At 37.8% G+C, this 17,882-nt stretch overlaps 1 protein-coding gene across 1 annotated transcript; it reads left to right on the top strand.

Moving 5' to 3' along the window:
• The first annotated feature begins 85 nt into the window (after positions 1 to 85).
• On the top strand, positions 86 to 17,716 carry actn3a (actinin alpha 3a). Its single transcript, XM_052100631.1, has 21 exons — positions 86 to 398; positions 6,924 to 7,038; positions 8,217 to 8,336; positions 8,485 to 8,571; positions 8,699 to 8,786; positions 9,043 to 9,121; positions 10,141 to 10,222; positions 11,786 to 11,871; positions 11,984 to 12,076; positions 12,167 to 12,397; positions 12,536 to 12,683; positions 13,070 to 13,220; positions 13,317 to 13,425; positions 14,319 to 14,459; positions 14,715 to 14,897; positions 15,078 to 15,212; positions 15,332 to 15,511; positions 16,359 to 16,505; positions 16,629 to 16,694; positions 16,835 to 16,993; positions 17,164 to 17,716. Exons 1-21 carry the CDS (start codon positions 264 to 266, stop codon positions 17,320 to 17,322), a joined length of 2,694 nt encoding a protein of 897 aa, XP_051956591.1. The 5' UTR covers positions 86 to 263; the 3' UTR covers positions 17,323 to 17,716.
• Positions 17,717 to 17,882: the final 166 nt, after the last annotated feature.

Raw genomic sequence — 17,882 nt, 5'->3', positions numbered from 1 at the left:
TGTCCTATAGTTCTGAAATCCCACCCATGACCTTTTAAGAAATGAAGTTGTGACCAAATACTGGAGCAGTTGGTCACTCAAATTGGCTACCGTCACTTGTTGCAGGATTGTAAGCAGTCAGCTGTCCACTCATCGGCCGGTGGGAGCAGTTACCGCAGACAGGGACTCTAATTGTACGGTGCAGGGCTTGTATGTTGAATTAATAAATAAAATAAGGTTGTGTAGGTTGAGGGGAGACCAAGCACCCCAGGGAACACTGCAAAATGACAGCGATTGAAACACAAGTTCAATACCACAGTTCTTACATGATGACTGCAACTGAGGAATACATGAACCAAGAGAATGATTGGGATAGAGACCTGCTCCTGGACCCGGCCTGGGAAAAGCAGCAGCGGAAGGTAAAACTGATGAATGTCTTTCATACCCTTTGTATTCGCTTCTTCAAAGGGTTTTACCTAAAAGTGTGTTACTTGAAGTTGATAAAACTCTAAAAGATAAAATTAGGGATAAAAAAAAATATATATATATATATATATATATAAGTATTCTTGAAGACAGTCTATGCTTGATCCTTAATAACATTGCTCTTGTATTGTCTTTAACTTTAATGTAAAAAAGACTGAATTGGGCTCACATTTCAAATATTTTTTTAAGATAGATCCAAAGCAACAAAATATTTTCTACGCATTATATTGTATAATCATGTATAGGCTACTGTACTTGTACAATTTAGTTGCCTTTTACAGACTTAATGCCGTATAGCACCAATTAACTTTTGCCAGGAATGGAAATGAGGCTCTGAGGAATAGGGGCACAGCCCTTTCAATTGGTAGCACTGTTGTTTCAAGGAAACACAAGTTGTGAATTTGGTGGCTGGCTTCAATGGCTTGAGTACTAACCAGCTTATGGACTACATACAACTCTGAAAATCCAAGGTTAAGTGAATATTAAGGTGACCCTGTCTAAAATTATTGATTTGGTTAATTAGTTGGTCCAAAAATAAATGCTCTAGTATTTATGTATTCTAGTATATAAACAAGAAACACCTTTTCAGAAATGGCTAACATTCTAGATTTATATAAGCTTACATACATTTTTTTTTTTAAGAAAACAGGTAGGCTGCCAAGAATGTAGGACTGCCAAATCTGCTGTACAATGTGTTAGACATAACTACACTGACGTGACAGGAGCAGGTGATGGTCAATAAATGAAGCAACTGTGTGTGTGAGAGAGAGAGAGAGAGAAGGAGAATGGAGGAAGTGGTGAAGCATCACTTTGAATCTGAGCCACAAATAGTGTTGAGAAAACATCTGAGCCACAAATAGTGTCTGGAAAACATTCTCCAGACCTGTCCCCTTAATTAACCCATTAATCCAGTCACTTTGTTCATCATCATCTCTTGACTCCTGTTAAATGACTGGTAATATATTATGAGAGGCATTTATTAAAAAGCATGAATTTGACATGATGCCACAGCAGATCATTTACATTACTTTAGGCATAATTAGGTGTGCGAGTTACTTTGGTTGGTTAGCCTAGGCTCAACTCATAGTAAAATTAAATGTGTAGTGATATGACAACAGTTTAATAGCTTACATAAAACTGTCAGGTTTATATATATATATATATATATATATATATATATATGCAAGCAATCAATTATAGCCTACATAAAATGGAAGCCCATCAACCGTTTCTTGATTTTTGAGAGAAAACTTTAAATTTTTAATGTTCACCATAGGGTAAAACTATGAGGGTAAAAGAGTAAAATGTGAAAATAGCTTTATTTTTGTCATAAATTTATGTTATAATGTGTATTTTTAAAGCTTGTTTGTGAAGCTATTTAAAGTAATTCACTACAAATTACTAATTGTAATCAAATTACTGACTTTACTGATTACTTACATTATTAATAACTTAAGTTGTGAATTAAGTCACAGAAAATCTTTAGTTTTTTTCTGCTTAAGACATTCAAAATAAGATCTATAGTTCCTCTGTTCATTGACTTGTTTTTAGGGGCACACACCCTTCAACTTAAAATTATTCTAAATGTAATGCACTATTTTTTGTACTAAAAGTAATTGGATTACAGTTTTAAATCTCTTTGTAATTAGATTACACCCAACCCTGCCCCAGGGAGACTATCGAATATGTTTTTGCACCTGAAAGTGAGATATTGTTTAATAACCCTTCAAAGCCCCTTTGGCTCATTGAATTTTTGTTTCGTTTTTGGCTTTTATGAAGAACCACAGCATCCTTTTTTTTTATTATTTATAATTTGCCATTTGTTATTCACTCTCAGGACCCAAAGTTTTATTAAATGAATTTTATTAAATTACATCCAGTTGTGATATGGAGCATCTGTATACTATTATACACCTGCAATGTGGATCCAAGAGTTTTACGATAAAGACAAGAGAAGTTCTGATACTCACAGAATATTAATATTTAATGGTATCTTTATTGCCCTGCGATGGACTGGCGACCTGTCCAGGGTGTCCCCCGCCTTTCGCCCAATGTTAGCTGGGATAGGCTCCAGCCCCCCGTGACCCTGTACACAGGATAAGCGGTTGACGATGGATGGATGGATGGATGGATGGTATCTTTATTGAATAAATCAGTTTATTTGAACCTTTCCCAGTCCCAACACCTCACAGAGGTCCCTTTCTACACTCCCTGCCTGTAAAGTCATCACTCTGATCCATGGTGAATATACTCCAGACTTCATCCAATTACCTCCATGTGCTACATGATAAATCGTGCTTTGAAATCTCTTACAGGTCAGCTTACTTCATGGTGACTGTTCTTGTGGCATTTTGTAAACTATTACGCTAGAAGATCATGCACTTGAGTTTGGATGAAATTTACTTGTAAAATGAAAAGAAGTTTTTACTCCTTTTTATGCAGAAATGTACAAATATAGTTATATGTAAACTCCTTATCAACTAGTAATTTAATCAAATGATTATTTCTCCAAATTTCCCTTTAAACCAAATGTCAATCAATGGTTTGAACAAGAAGTTTTGAACTCACGAAATGCACACAAAAGCATTACATCAAATAACTAAGAGAAGACAGACAGAATATGTATTTCTTCATTCTGGAAGAGAATCTATGCTTTTCTAGAACCTGAAGGTAAAGTGTTCAGATAGGTTTATGCATTCTTCTGCCACACAGGAGTGTGTAGAGAGAGGAAGGGGGTGGAGGTGGAAATTAGGGTTGAAGAAAGTCATGAGTACGATCAGATGGCAGTTGCTATTCCAGAAGAGGTGTCCTTGTAGGGGAGCTTCTATAAACTACCTAATGAAAGCATGGTGGGTGAGGGGTAGTGTGCTCTTGGCTCAATGGCCAGGTCTGGCAGGTAAGTTTATTTCAAGATAAGGCTGGATTTGGCTTTCATGGAACTTTAAATGAGAACAATAAAAAAAAGAGGGCGGTCACCTAATGGCAAAACCTCTGAATTGAGAGGTTACTTCCTACTCTAGCAACCGATAACATTGATTAGATATACTCATGTGCATACTATAAAGTAATTTAATTACTTTAGTTTTTGCTCTGTGTATCCAGCATTTATTGCAATGCAAAATTACTGCTAAATGATTGCTCATAAGTCAAATACAATGCCATTATAGCTTTAAATGTCAGGCCTTCACATATTAAATATCATATTACAATCCTAGATTCAGCCCTTTCACCTGAATGTGCCATAATAAAAACCACCCTCCACTTTCTCAAAGCCATATTTACTAGGTCTGGGATAAAAATGTTGTTTCCATCAGTAATTATGGTCATTTAATTGCATGGTATGTAGCAATGAAAGAGTTATCACCTTCATGTCTCTGGGAGTGAGGAGTCCAAAACACGATGTTAGGTCTTAAAATAAGGCAGGTCTTTTTTGCCCATTCAGTCCACACATCTCGTATTTTTTATGAGACAGAGAATGTGAGGCTTTTATCCATTTATATTTAGTTAAGGCCAAAATAGAGCAGGCATCCATGTGTCCTGTCAGTGGCACTTCTACTGTATGTTCAGGGTAGAAAAGCAGCTTTAAAAAACACTCAATTGCAGTTCTGTTATTTGTGGTGGTAATATTTGTTTCCTGCGGTCCAATATTCCCAGTCATGGGCATTAATATAATCTGCCCACTGTAATTAGCAATATATGCTAATTCATTGAAGCTCATCTCACCTAAAACACTAGCTTGGAGCTGAAAATAGTTGATGAAAGATTCATGAAAAAAAAGCTTTTGTCATTTTAGTAATGAGAGGTCAATTGTTCCACAGGGCTTTTACTTCACATCATTTATGGACTTTTGGTGCATAGAATTAGCTGGTTAACAGTAGCAATACTAACCCTAAGGGTTAGGTTAACTCTAACCTACCCCTTTATAATACTCAAAGAAGTTTCTTGACACACTTGTGGTAAATGTCTCCAATGTTTTTAAGAAAGATTTATTAAGTGAAACTGATTAGCTTAATTGTATTTGAACTTGAGGTTTAAAAATATTATATGCCATAAGCCACAAGGTGGTGTCAAAAAATACTTAATTGTAACAAAATCACCCGTATAGCTACACTAAATTCCTCATAATACAGTATAAAAGGATGTGTGATCCAGTGGAATGTGTTTGAGACTTTACAGTCATCTGATCCTTGCTGTCACAAAAATGTTTTTGCCTTTTTGGGTAAAATATTTGACATATGACAATGTTTAAAATAATCAAATCAAGTTTTTTTTTTTTTTTTTTTTTTATTGTTCAAAATCCACAAACTGAGTTTGGCACATTTTTAAAGCCTCCTTTACTCCCCCTCTCCATCTATTCTCATTTTAAGGGTCAGTATGTAGTGATTGTTATTATTAAAATAATTATAAAAACACAATAAAGATAATGTCAGTTCTCTTAGTTGTATTAACTGTGATTTGTGCTCTGTGGCCCTTGGACTTAAAAAAATGGAATAGCTGATATCTATGATCACAAGTCATTGCCATAAAAAAGAATATATATATATATATATATATGCTGAGATGCCCAAATAACAGATGTATTACTGCTGCAAGGGTAACGGTCTTTTGCTGTTACAAGCTCCTATGAACTCTGAAATCTGTGAGTACTTGCATGGACTTCTCTTTAAACAATGACTTGTCATGATTGCTGAAGAGGTTGCGGCCAGCTGATTCATTAATGCAAGGCAGAATGCCACATGGGTTGATAATCATCACTAGAGGTCTTCCAATGGCAGCTTCACTGTCAAAGCTGTAGACAAGCAGAGCATCTCTCTCTCCTTGATCCACTTTCTGTCTTAGGAAATCTTTCTGTCATAGCACTATGGAGTACAGCTGATGTCTATCAGATAATATTGCAGAGTGGCTTTTCATGGATGGCAGGAATGGTTGATGAGATGATGCAACTGCAGTGTCTTTGGAATGCAAGGCTAAAATAGAGCCTCAGTGACAGGGAACATCTTTGCTGTAGTCGTCATACTTGAAGATCTTTTATCTGAACTGATGTTAGAAGCAGAACAGCAAGATTCAGAATGAAGAATTCAGTTCACATATTCTACATCACTGTAAAAAGTTCAACCCATTAAATTGCTGCCTTTAAGTTTGTTGCATTTTTAACCACTTTCAATTGAATTACCTATCAAGAAAAAAAACGAGTACAATTGACAGAAATGATTGTGACAAGTTAAATTGACTGACTCAAAATGTTTATGTGTATTTTAAAGAGACAAAAGTTTTATGATTTATGGCAGTGGCGGATTTAGGCATGGGTGACATGGGCAGTCTCCCAGGGCGGCATCTTGCCAGACAACAACTTTGGGGGCGTGTTGAAGTGGTTTTTGCCCAGGGTGCCAAAAAAGCTAGAACTGCTACTGGAGAATTATCGATGCTATTAGCTATTAGCATCTGGAAAAAATAATGAATCCATAAATCATGTACCAAGTTATTTCTGTACAACCAACCTGTTGAATGCCTAAATATTTATACCCCCCATTTCCAATGTTGTGAGTTCAAGGATGTCCAAGAAAAAAGTTTCATATTCCTATAGGGCACATATTTGGTTTGACTACTAAGAAAACGGTCAATGTCAAACAGCCTTTTTGGCTCTTATTTAAAATAACCTAGATTCAGTTTACTGCTTTCATTTAATATTGGAAGTTTAATGAGGGGTTTTGTAAAAGAAGTGACCCAACACTTTAGAAGCATTTTCTCTTGCTGTAGTGTTTTGAGTGTCTGTTTCAGGAATGTTGTGCTCTCAGCTGTCTGCTGGTGTCTCATGGCTCCCTGATATAGCCACCTTTACTCCCCCTCCCATGGGACACAGGCTAATTTTAGTGATCTTTGGCAGAGAGAGGTGATTTGAAGTGTGGCCACCTGCTGCAAAAAGGTCTCCTCTTCCAGCCTTACATCAAATTACGTTGGGCCTTGGCATTCTCCAGTCACCTCACTCACTCTGTCTGTGCCATTCTCACTTACGTTAGGGCTCTTAGTGAGGCCTGTACAGTAGAAGTTGTTTTTAAATCCAATGTGTAGTGCAGAGTCAGAAAATAACATTTTATTTATTTATTTAAATTTGACAAATTTCATAGGCTAGACCAGATTCTTGCATAATTTAGTTACTTTTGAATTTGATGTTGATTTTTTTTTTTTTATATGAATGGTTCTGATTTATTCACACATATTTAATTAATTGATTCAGTTGAAGTTTTTGATATAAATGATCGGCATGCTATGGTAGAAAAAATGACCCTAAAAATCTTATTTTCCTTATCTGTGAAGCTCTTGTCTTTCACTAATTAAAAATTAATTATTTATATATATATATATATATATATATATATATATATATATATATATATATGCTAAGCACATTCTGCTTACACTCATGGTACTGACTCACAATATGCTTTCTTTGTTCTCAGACCTTCACTGCCTGGTGCAACTCTCACCTGCGTAAAGCAGGGACACAGATCGAGAACATTGAGGAGGACTTTAGGAATGGACTCAAACTCATGCTGCTGCTGGAGGTTATCTCAGGTAAGCATCTCTTTAGCTCAGGAGTTCGAACTATCTGTCAACTTTAATGTATGCTCAGAACATTAGATGTCAGTATTCAGTTCCTGTTCATGTAGCTCAATTAGAAGGAATGCCAAGGTCATGGGTTTGATCCCAGAGAAGGCATAAACTGATAAAATGGATACCTTGAAAGCACTGCAAGTTGCTTTGGACAAAACATTTCAGCCAAATGCAAAAATGTAACAAAGATCCCATGAAATGGCTTGAAGCTTGTGCTGGGACATTTCTAATCCTTTTTAAATAGCCAATAGCCAAGTTTAGTCTACATCCTAGTTGGTTGCAGGTCGTATTAGGGGAGGGACATTCTAATTCTTAAGAGCATTAGATTGGACAGAAATCTGTTTAGTGCAGGATGAGTCATCAATAGATTTGGTCTGTTTCCCCCCGAAAAGATTGTTTGTAAACTTGAAGTGCATTTATATGCTAAAAAGTAGATTTTTTTTTTCTTCAACCTTTAGGAGTAAACCTGCATATAGATGGCTTTAAAGCTACTAGACATAGACTAAAAGCCACATAAAAGTAACTAATACCTTTGAAACCATCAGGACATTATAGAAAATATGTACCAACTTGCAATTTTTCTTGTTTCTAAATGTAGCCAATGTAAAATTATAATTGTATTACTTTCCCTCATTAACTGTGTCATGTGAAGCAAATAAGTATTTTTTAATAAGTCCAAACTAATTTCCCAATGCTAATTTATATTAAAGGTGCACTCTGTAATTTTTATATATACACACATACAATCATGAGCACTCCCATGAGATTTGCCAAAAGTCAAATCAGTAACCTTATAAAAGCTGTTTTCTTCTACATGGAGAGGGTCCACTCTTGGGGGCTGCCATGTTGGATCACATGACCAGTCAAATACCACTCGCTTAATCACAGTAACTGTTTGGACACTTTTTAATTAATGTTCTAATTAATTTTAGCTGACAATGAATAGTGAATTTCTACAATGGTGTCTGTAACTGAAAACTAGTCATTTTGAATGATGATGTATCCACACCGCTAGTCAAAAAAGTTACCGAGTGCAACTTTAACAGCTTGGTATATGAAAAGCATTAATTGGCAAAATAAATAATCCAAAGTAAATATGTACATAATCCATAACTTTTTTTTTAACATTCTGATATCAGGTGAGAGGCTCCCTAAGCCAGACAAAGGCAAAATGCGTTTCCACAAGATCGCCAACGTAAACAAGGCCCTGGACTACATCAGCAGCAAGGGAGTCAAGCTGGTCTCCATTGGAGCTGAAGGTAAGGCCTGTCCTCCCTTCAATCCTCTGTTTCTCTGACATAATCAACTTAAGCCACTATTATTGTACTTTCCCAAAAACATTGGAATGCCACTCTCTTCTGTCACATGGTGCTCTGCTTTGTCTGATTGCTCTTTGCTCCATTGCAGAGATTGTGGATGGCAATACGAAAATGACTCTGGGTATGATCTGGACCATCATCCTGCGTTTTGCAATCCAGGATATTTCAGTGGAGGGTAAGGAACTCAAACATTTTACGTATTAACAGCATTACCTCTGCAGTCTTGTTTATTTTTAAAATACTCTGCATCAGTAGTTCATTACTGTGTATTCAGTGAAAATCTACTGACCTGTTCCTCACAGAGACCTCTGCTAAGGAAGGTTTACTGCTGTGGTGTCAGAGGAAGACTGCCCCCTACAGGAATGTGAACGTGCAGAACTTCCACATCAGGTGAATTCTGCTTACCTCATGCTGACAATGGGAAAGTGTAACAAGTGTGCTAAATTTAATTTCTTTTAACCTATTCAACTGATCATCATAGCTCTTGTCCTTTTGTTACATTATATTTGTTAATTTCACATTACCCAACATGCTTCTAAATTCATGCATAGAGCCTCTGCACAACTCATCTTTTTGTTAATCATTCCCACAATTATTTTCTTGTTCTCTACCTGTGTTCTTCCCTTGCTTATGGTCTGTGTCTTAGTTGGAAGGATGGCCTGGCTCTCTGTGCCCTCATCCACAGACACAGACCTGACCTCATCGACTACGCCAAACTGCGCAAGGTGCCATCACCCCCTTTCAGTCTTCCTGCATCTCTGCCTGCCCTATTGTTCATTTCGCTATCTTTCCATTAATTAACTCTAACTATTTAATGTCAAAAAAATCTAACACTGTAGCTGTCATCACTTGTTGGTTGCTGATTAACATGGTCTCTTTTGCTCTGAATGCCCTGTTTATTTCGTTTGAAAGGATAGAGCTGGAATTACACATCCCTTTTTTCTTATCGAGAGTGGAGAAAAAGGTGTTGATGGTTTGTCTGTTTTATTTGCTTGTATAACAGAAGAAATCAATGGGAGTTTTTGGATAATATCATATTCTTCATAAAGTAAAACTCGTCAAAATAGGTCATAATGGTGTTTTAATTTTATCATTTAAAATCCAGATTATTACCAAGGCACTAACAAAAAATTACCAATAAGTACAACCACATTTTTTAAATTTGTTTTAATACATATACTGCGGTAATACCATGTTTTTTTTTTTTTATTTACCAATGCCACTATGTAAATATCATGGTACTTGAAAATGGTTATCATCCAGTACCATGGTAAATATCAAAGTACCATGGTTTTACCATCTGATACCACCACAGTATTTTTGTAAGTTTGTTTCATTTATCCCTGCGATGGACTGGCGACCTGTCCAGGGTGTCCCCCGCCTTTCGCCCAATGTTAGCTGGGATAGGCTCCAGCCCCCCGCGACCCTGTACACAGGATAAGCGGTTGACGATGGATGGATGGATGGATGGATGGATGTTTCATTTATTTAAAACATTCTCAGCTACATGACCTGGTGCCTGTGAAATGTTGTCCAGTCTTTGTGATGTCACTAATGTTCTGCAGTGTATAAAACAGCACGTCACACATAAAGATTCTGGTTATGAAGTTGGTTATAAAGTGTATGAGTAAAACTGTGCTTTGATGAATGTTTACAACCATTTTTTAACTTTGTAGCAACAATAACTTTTTTTTCTTTGTTCAGATGAGTTTCTGTAACAATGTAGCTTTGTCTGCCCTTGCAGGATGACCCCATTGGTAACCTCAACACTGCTTTTGAAGTAGCAGAGAAGTATCTTGACATCCCTAAAATGCTTGATGCAGAAGGTAAGTCTCAGTGCTGGACAATGTAGTGATGTGATTTCATGTTTAAAAATGGTAAATATAAAGTGCTGTTCAGTCCAAAAGCATTATTGCACTACAAAAATATTTGTAAAATCTGGAACGCAGGTGTCTGAAAACAGATACATTTTTTTATACTTGACTTTGTGTCAAAATATGTGCTAATCCTGTACTACTCCCCTACTTACATTAAAGAAAGATATATGATTTGATATATATACTGTATATATACATATATTTTCGCTTCTCCCTCTGTTCTTTGTGGCAGAAAAGATGCCAATAGGAAAGCTTATCGGCGTTAGCAACAGTAACTAAGGGAAGGGCTGCATCTTCAATCTCTCTCTATCTCTCTTAAAGGAATCGTTCATCCAAAAATAAAAATTCTCTCATCATTTACTCACCATCATGCCATCCCAGATGTGTAAGTGTTTCTCAGCTCTTTATTTTGAAGCTCCAAAATAAAAATGAAGTGCAAAATAAAAGTACTCCAGATGAATCTGGTGGTTAAATCCATATATTCTGAAGCGATATTATAGGTGTGGGTGAGAAACAGATCGATATTTAAGTAATTTTTTTACTATAAATTCTCCTCCCCTGCTCAGTCAATTTCCACTTTACTTTCACTCTCTTTCTCATTCTGTTTATGGTGATTCACACCCTTCTATCACATTGCCTCCTAATGGGCAGGGAGAAGAATTTATGAAAAACAATTACTTAAATATTGATCTCTTTCTCACCCACACCATCATATCGTGTCTGAAAACATGGATATAACCAATGGAGTATTTATGAGCCAAAATTTTGGCACCAAATCACTTCCATTGTGAGGACATACAGAGCTGAAATTTACTTCTACATATCTTAATTTGTGTTCTGCAGAAGAAAGTAAGTCATACACATATGGGATGGCATGAGGGTGAGTAAATCATGAGAGAATTTTCATTTTGGGGTGAACCATACCTTTGTGCTATCTCACTTACATTGTCCACCTTCATTCAGAGCTCTGCGGCTGCTTGATGTTCTCTTTAAAAAGCGTTAACATGTCAACAAGGTATGTTGTTTTAAGAGGTTTTTGCGGTATTTCAGTGCGTGGTTATGATGCAGAATCCAATAAACCTCTGAACCTCCATCGAAAAGCAAAGTATGTTTGGTGCCCTTCATCCTCACGCGGTTGTGCAAAGAGACTAGTTGGTAGTGTTACATTTCATAAAGTTTTGCTACAGTTACCAGGATGTCAAGGTCTTTGGACAGTTATTTTTATGTTGAGATTTTGCTCCTTCACGTCTTTTGGTTAGATAAGGATACTGACATGCCGTCTTACTCCGTCATTGCACATTTTACTGATCTTTGACAGCCGCAAAGCAAATTAGCTTCCACCCGCCAATGTGAACTCTTGTCGCCCCCCCCTAAGGGCGTGGACCTCAGGTTGGGAACCACTCTAGTGCATGTTTACCCAGAAAAACCATACATATGCAAAACGCATTAGATGTGAACGGCCCCATATACTGTCATGGATTGTTTAATGGTCATGTTTTTTTTTCATGTCAGATATTGTGAACACTCCAAAACCTGATGAGAAGGCTATCATGACCTATGTATCCTGCTTCTACCATGCCTTTGCTGGAGCAGAACAGGTAAAGGAAATCTTCTGGATTTGATCTCCTGTATAAGAAGGAGAGTCTCTCCTTTTAGAATGTAATTGGCCCACCTTGTTTCCCCTTTGTAATCAGTCACACTGTCCTCCAGGCTGAGACAGCAGCTAACAGGATCTGCAAAGTGCTGGGAGTAAACCAGGAGAACGAGAAGCTGATGGAAGAATATGAGAAACTAGCCAGTGAGGTGAAAACTCTTTATGAGTTAACCATCATTTTATAATTGATTAGTTTGGACCATCAAGGTGCATATGCTTACTTTTTATCTACTCCTCAGCTTCTGCTGTGGATCCAAAGGACCATCCCCTGGCTGGAGAACCGCGTGGCTGAGCAGACCATGCACGCCATGCAGCAAAAGCTTGAGGATTTCAGGGACTACCGTCGTGTGCATAAGCCACCCAAGGTTCAGGAAAAGTGCCAGCTGGAGATCAACTTCAACACCCTACAGACCAAGCTGAGGCTTAGCAACAGACCTGCCTTCATGCCCTCTGAGGGCAAAATGGTTTCAGTATGTGTTACTCTACTTCTCTTCCCACATATGAATGGAAAAAAGCTAAATTGAAGGATGGAAGTTCTAGCTTCTGCAGTAACATTTGTGTAAACAATAAATGAGTCCTCAAATTCAATCTGACCTCCCCTCCTATAGGACATTGCCAATGCTTGGAAGGGTCTGGAGCAGGTAGAGAAAGGCTATGAGGAATGGCTGCTCACAGAGATCCGTCGTCTGGAGAGACTGGACCACCTGGCTGAGAAGTTTAAGCAGAAGTCTTCCTTGCACGAATCATGGACCTCAGGTATTAAGCAGAACTTCACTGATCTCATAGACCATCTTTACAACTGGTATTATGATGCATTTCAGGTGATCAGATCGGGATCCAAAGGTTTTGTGATCCGATCACTCGAACCACATAGGTACGTTGTGAACACATCTGATTTGAGGTGTAAACACCAATCTGGCCTGATGCATACCAGACAGCAGGGAATCACCATTTACTCCCCTATCAATCAACCGCTGTGCTAAAACAAGTGTGATCATATCGGAAATGTATGTCTTGGTTCTGATGTTAATGTGTACTGCAATCGACCTAATTCATTTTTAAATCCAAGTGTGATAAGAAACTAGTCTAAGAGGAAAAACGGCATGTAAGATATTTCATCTGGTTTGTAATGCTCTCCACAGGAAAGGAGGTGCTGCTGTCTCAGAAGGACTATGAGTCGGCCTCTCTGATGGAGATCCGTGCTTTGATGAGGAAACATGAGGCCTTTGAAAGTGATCTGGCTGCTCACCAGGACAGAGTCGAGCAGATTGCTGCCATTGCACAGGAACTCAAGTAAGAGAGATGCACCTCAACCCCACTTTATTTTAAGTTTTCTTACAGAGTGTTGTAACCGGCAGGCAAGTTTAATGATGATGTTCTGTTCATTAGTGAACTGGATTATTATGATGCTACCACCATCAATGCCCGTTGTCAGGGCATCTGTGACCAGTGGGACAACCTGGGCACCCTGACCCAGAAAAGGAGAGAATCACTGGAGGTACATATTTGATTGGGTGTTATGGTGAATGCCCATCCTCCCTAATTGTATAAACCTGCACTTGAAATGAGATAAAGTCAATCCAAAGTAAACACAAAATGTTCCTCTAACGTTAGTGTATGTTCCCATATTTTAGGAACATTCTAGGAACTTACTTTTTAGGTTTTATTTTTATAGCCATAAGCTAATGTTCCTAGAATGTTACAGGGAGGTTTTCGTATGAAAACCTAATAAAAACTTATACTGAATGTCATCTAATGCTATTTTTAAGATTAATTTTTTATTACAATAGACTAACCTCACAGAATGTTGCATGGGAGTTTTTTGACAACCTAATAAAAACGTATACACAATGTTTTCTAATTGTTATTTTTAAAGTTTAATTTTACATAATTAAAATGAAAGTAATCAACCAAATGTAGATTCTCCATCCAGAAGCATTAACCCAGCAAACACAGAATGTTCTCCTAATGCTATTGTTATGTTTCCCATTTGTTTTTTTTTTGTTGTTTTTTAACCAATTTCTAATGTTCCAGGAATGTTCTTTTATATGTTTTTAGTTTTATAACCATAAACTAACATTCCCAGAATGTTGTAGGGGAGTTTTGTGCGAATACCTAATAAGAACTTATACAGAACAAAATCTAATAGTTATTTTTATATTTCATTTTGCAGAACCATATTTTTTATTTAACTTATCACTAATTTTCATCATCATTTTGTTACTTTTTATGATATTTATCTTCTTTTCATTAATTTTGCAGACAGACCCAAGACAAAAATGACGACATTAGTGCAGTACAGCATTTAATTACATTTAGATATGAACGTCAATCGTATCAAGACAAGACTCTTTTGGGCTTGACGTAATTTCTGTCTTTGTTTTGCCGCAGCGTGTGGAGAAGCTTTGGGAGACAATTGACCAGTTGTACCTTGAATTTGCCAAAAGGGCAGCACCCTTCAACAACTGGATGGATGGAGCTATGGAAGATCTGCAAGACATGTTCATTGTACACAGCATTGAGGAGATCCAGGTAAAAGACAAAACGCTGAATGCTTTTTATTTATTTATTTATTACAAAAAATTATGTTGTGTAACAGAGCTTCTGTCTTTTTTCTGTTATTGGAGTAGAGCATTGGTAGAACATGGTTTGTGGTGTACTTCTCTCAGAAGTCTTTTATCCTCAGTAATTTTTTTTGGCTTCACATCTTCCAGTTACTACTTAAATCACTCTTTCTTTCCACTTATTCTTTTCTTATTACCTGCTGTTGTCCACTTCCACCCTCAGAGTTTGATCACAGCCCACGATCAGTTCAAGGCCACCCTGCCAGAAGCCGATAAGGAGCGCATGGCCATCATGGGCATTCATAACGAGATTCTGAAGATTGCTCAGACATACGGGATCAAGGTGATGGGCGAGAACCCCTATACTGTCCTCTCCATTCAGGATATTAGTAACAAATGGGAAGCTGTGAGTACTTCACAATCATTTCAGTGTGAAAACAATTACATTTGCAATCAATATGGTAAAATTTTGTTTTTGATGCTACATAAACAGACCAATATTTCCACAAGTATATAACCAGAAAGCAAATAATGGCATAATTTTATAGCTTCTCCACTGAGGAATGTGCTTCCTTCCCAAAAACAGGTGAAGCAATTGGTCCCAATGCGTGACCAGATGTTACAGGAGGAAGTGGCCAGGCAGCAATCCAATGAGAGACTGAGGCGCCAGTTCGCTGCTCAGGCCAACATCATTGGACCCTGGATTCAGACCAAGATGGAGGTGTCTTACCATACACCTGACTTCATAACACCAAGATCACTTAATTTGAAATGGCTAAATATTACATCATATTAAAACAATATCTGTGATAATATTCCTCAATTCTGTAATGTCAACAGGAGATAAGCCATGTGTCAATCGACATTTCTGGTTCCCTAGAAGAACAGATGAGCAATCTGAAGACATATGAACAGAATATCATTAATTACAAATCTAACATTGACAAACTGGAGGGAGACCACCAGCTCAGCCAGGAGGGACTTATCTTTGACAACAAGCACACAAACTACACCATGGAGGTAAGAACACCTGCAATTCCCGAACCTGTTTTTTTCTCTTCTTTGAAATTTCACTTTAATATCTCATTAAGTGTCATTAGGGATTTGCTGTTAGAGGTCCATGTCCATCTGGTTCTTTAATTTCATTTTTTTTATTGGGGCGGCTGTGGCTCAGGTGGTAGAGCAGGTTGGCCACTATTCACAGCGTTGGTGGTTCAATTCCCGGCACACATGACTCCACATGCCGAATTGTCCTTGGGCAAGACACTGAACCCCAAGTTGCTCCCAATAGCAGGCTAGCGCCTTGCATGACAGATCTGCTGTCATTGGGGTGTGTGTGTGAATGTGTGAAGTGCTTTGAAAACCGCTTGGGTTGAAAAGAAGCTATATAAGTGCAGACCATTTACCATTTTATCCCTGCGGAAAAGCCATACTTTCAAAAGCAGGGGGTGCAACACTCGCTCTATATGCTAAATTAGAACTACAACTTTATTTGATTAAAAATACACGCTGATTTGCCAACCTCAGGGCCTTCATCAGACATAAAGAAGAACTTGAACAAACAACAATTAAAACAAATGTCCTCAGTTACAAATAGGTGCATCCCTCTAACTGAAGGTGGGGCTTTGAAATGGCTGAATATTCCATTCTGCCACTCTATCTAGTAACCAGCAAAAACAAAGTCATTTGTACCAAAACAATTGTATACAAAGTCTTTTATACAATAACAGAACATTTATAAAATATACCAATTTCTTGGATACATTGTTTCCAAATGGAATGAATCGAGTATATTATCCAAAAGGTTTCCCTGAATTTATGATGTATATCTATCCAGTTTCCTATTTCTTATTTATGTCTGTTTTAGCACATTCGTGTGGGCTGGGAGCAGCTTCTCACCACTATCGCCCGAACTATCAATGAGGTTGAGAACCAGATCCTGACCCGCGATGCCAAGGGCATCAGCCAAGAGCAGCTGAACGAGTTCAGAGCCTCATTCAACCACTTCGACAGGGTATGCAATGGGATTCTTTTTGCTTTCTTCATCAAATAATCAGTTTTAAATAAAAGCTATTGTATATTCAAAATTGTTTAAAATAGGCCATTTGAAAACACCTTCCATTTCTTATATTTACAGAAGAGGAATGGCATGATGGATCCTGATGACTTCCGTGCTTGTCTGATCTCTATGGGTTATGATTTGGTGAGTGCAGTCATTCCTGGTGCTTTATCAATGCTTTTGACTGTCTTTGCTTTCTTTGACGTTTTGTTTATGAACCCAGAAACTCCTCACAAAATCAATGTTTGGAATTGAGACCTTTTAAAATTCCATTCTTCTCTTAGGGTGAGGTTGAATTTGCCCGTATTATGACTCTGGTGGATGCCAACAACACAGGAGTGGTCACCTTCCAGGCCTTTATTGACTTCATGACCAGGGAGACAGCTGAGACAGACACCGCTGAACAGGTCATGGCATCCTTCAAGATCCTGGCCTCTGACAAGGTGAAATCAACATCTGACAAAAACTCTGAACATTCGAAACAAAAAAGAGCCAACAGAAGAGCTTACATGCTTTAGGAGAATCCTCAAAATATGGCTCCAGTTGTTTTACACATTTTGTGCACATTTCAAACATGAAATATTTTATTCTGACCTCTTGCTGTGTTTTGCAGGTATACATTACAGTGGAGGAGCTGAGGAGGGAGCTTCCCCCTGAACAGGCCGAATACTGTATCAGCCGCATGACCAAGTACATTGGCAGTGATTCTCCTCCAGGTGCCCTTGACTATATCTCCTTCTCCAGTGCCCTGTATGGAGAGAGCGACTTGTAGAGCCCTTGTCTTATCCAGCACCCACATCCCCACCTAACCCCCCACCCCCTCATGAAACCTTTAAACATCTAACTCCAAGAACAATGTCTGACATAATCAACGGCTTTACTGCAGTGGTTTGGACCTATGTATTCAGTCTTGTGTTGTCACCAGTAAATAATCAGTTTTGAGTGAATACACCCATCAATTACTGTCTGGTCCTTGTCAGTGAGCCGTCCTGTTATGGGAAATTGTCTCACAAGCCAAAAGGGATTGAAGTCTAAGAACCTCATGCCACAAAATCATTCTTCACAATGGTGCTGTTAATGAGACACTTGCTCTCCCTTTATACAAGGCTTGTTTTGGAGGAAGAAAAAATAATAAATTATCCTAAAGAATAACCTTGTTGTTTTGACTGTTTATATTTGTGTGTGATTGTGTGAAAGGTACATAGAAATATTCATTTCCTTTACATTTGACTTAAGTATATATACTGTATACATTTTGGGGCCACTACCTACCTAGCCAAAATTGAATGAAAACTAAGTGAACAGAGAATATTTTATGAGTGACTGTCAAGT

This window comes from Xyrauchen texanus, chromosome 31 (assembly GCF_025860055.1).
Source record: "Xyrauchen texanus isolate HMW12.3.18 chromosome 31, RBS_HiC_50CHRs, whole genome shotgun sequence".
NCBI lineage: Eukaryota > Metazoa > Chordata > Actinopteri > Cypriniformes > Catostomidae > Xyrauchen > Xyrauchen texanus.
This window is presented reverse-complemented; position numbering and strand designations above follow the sequence as displayed.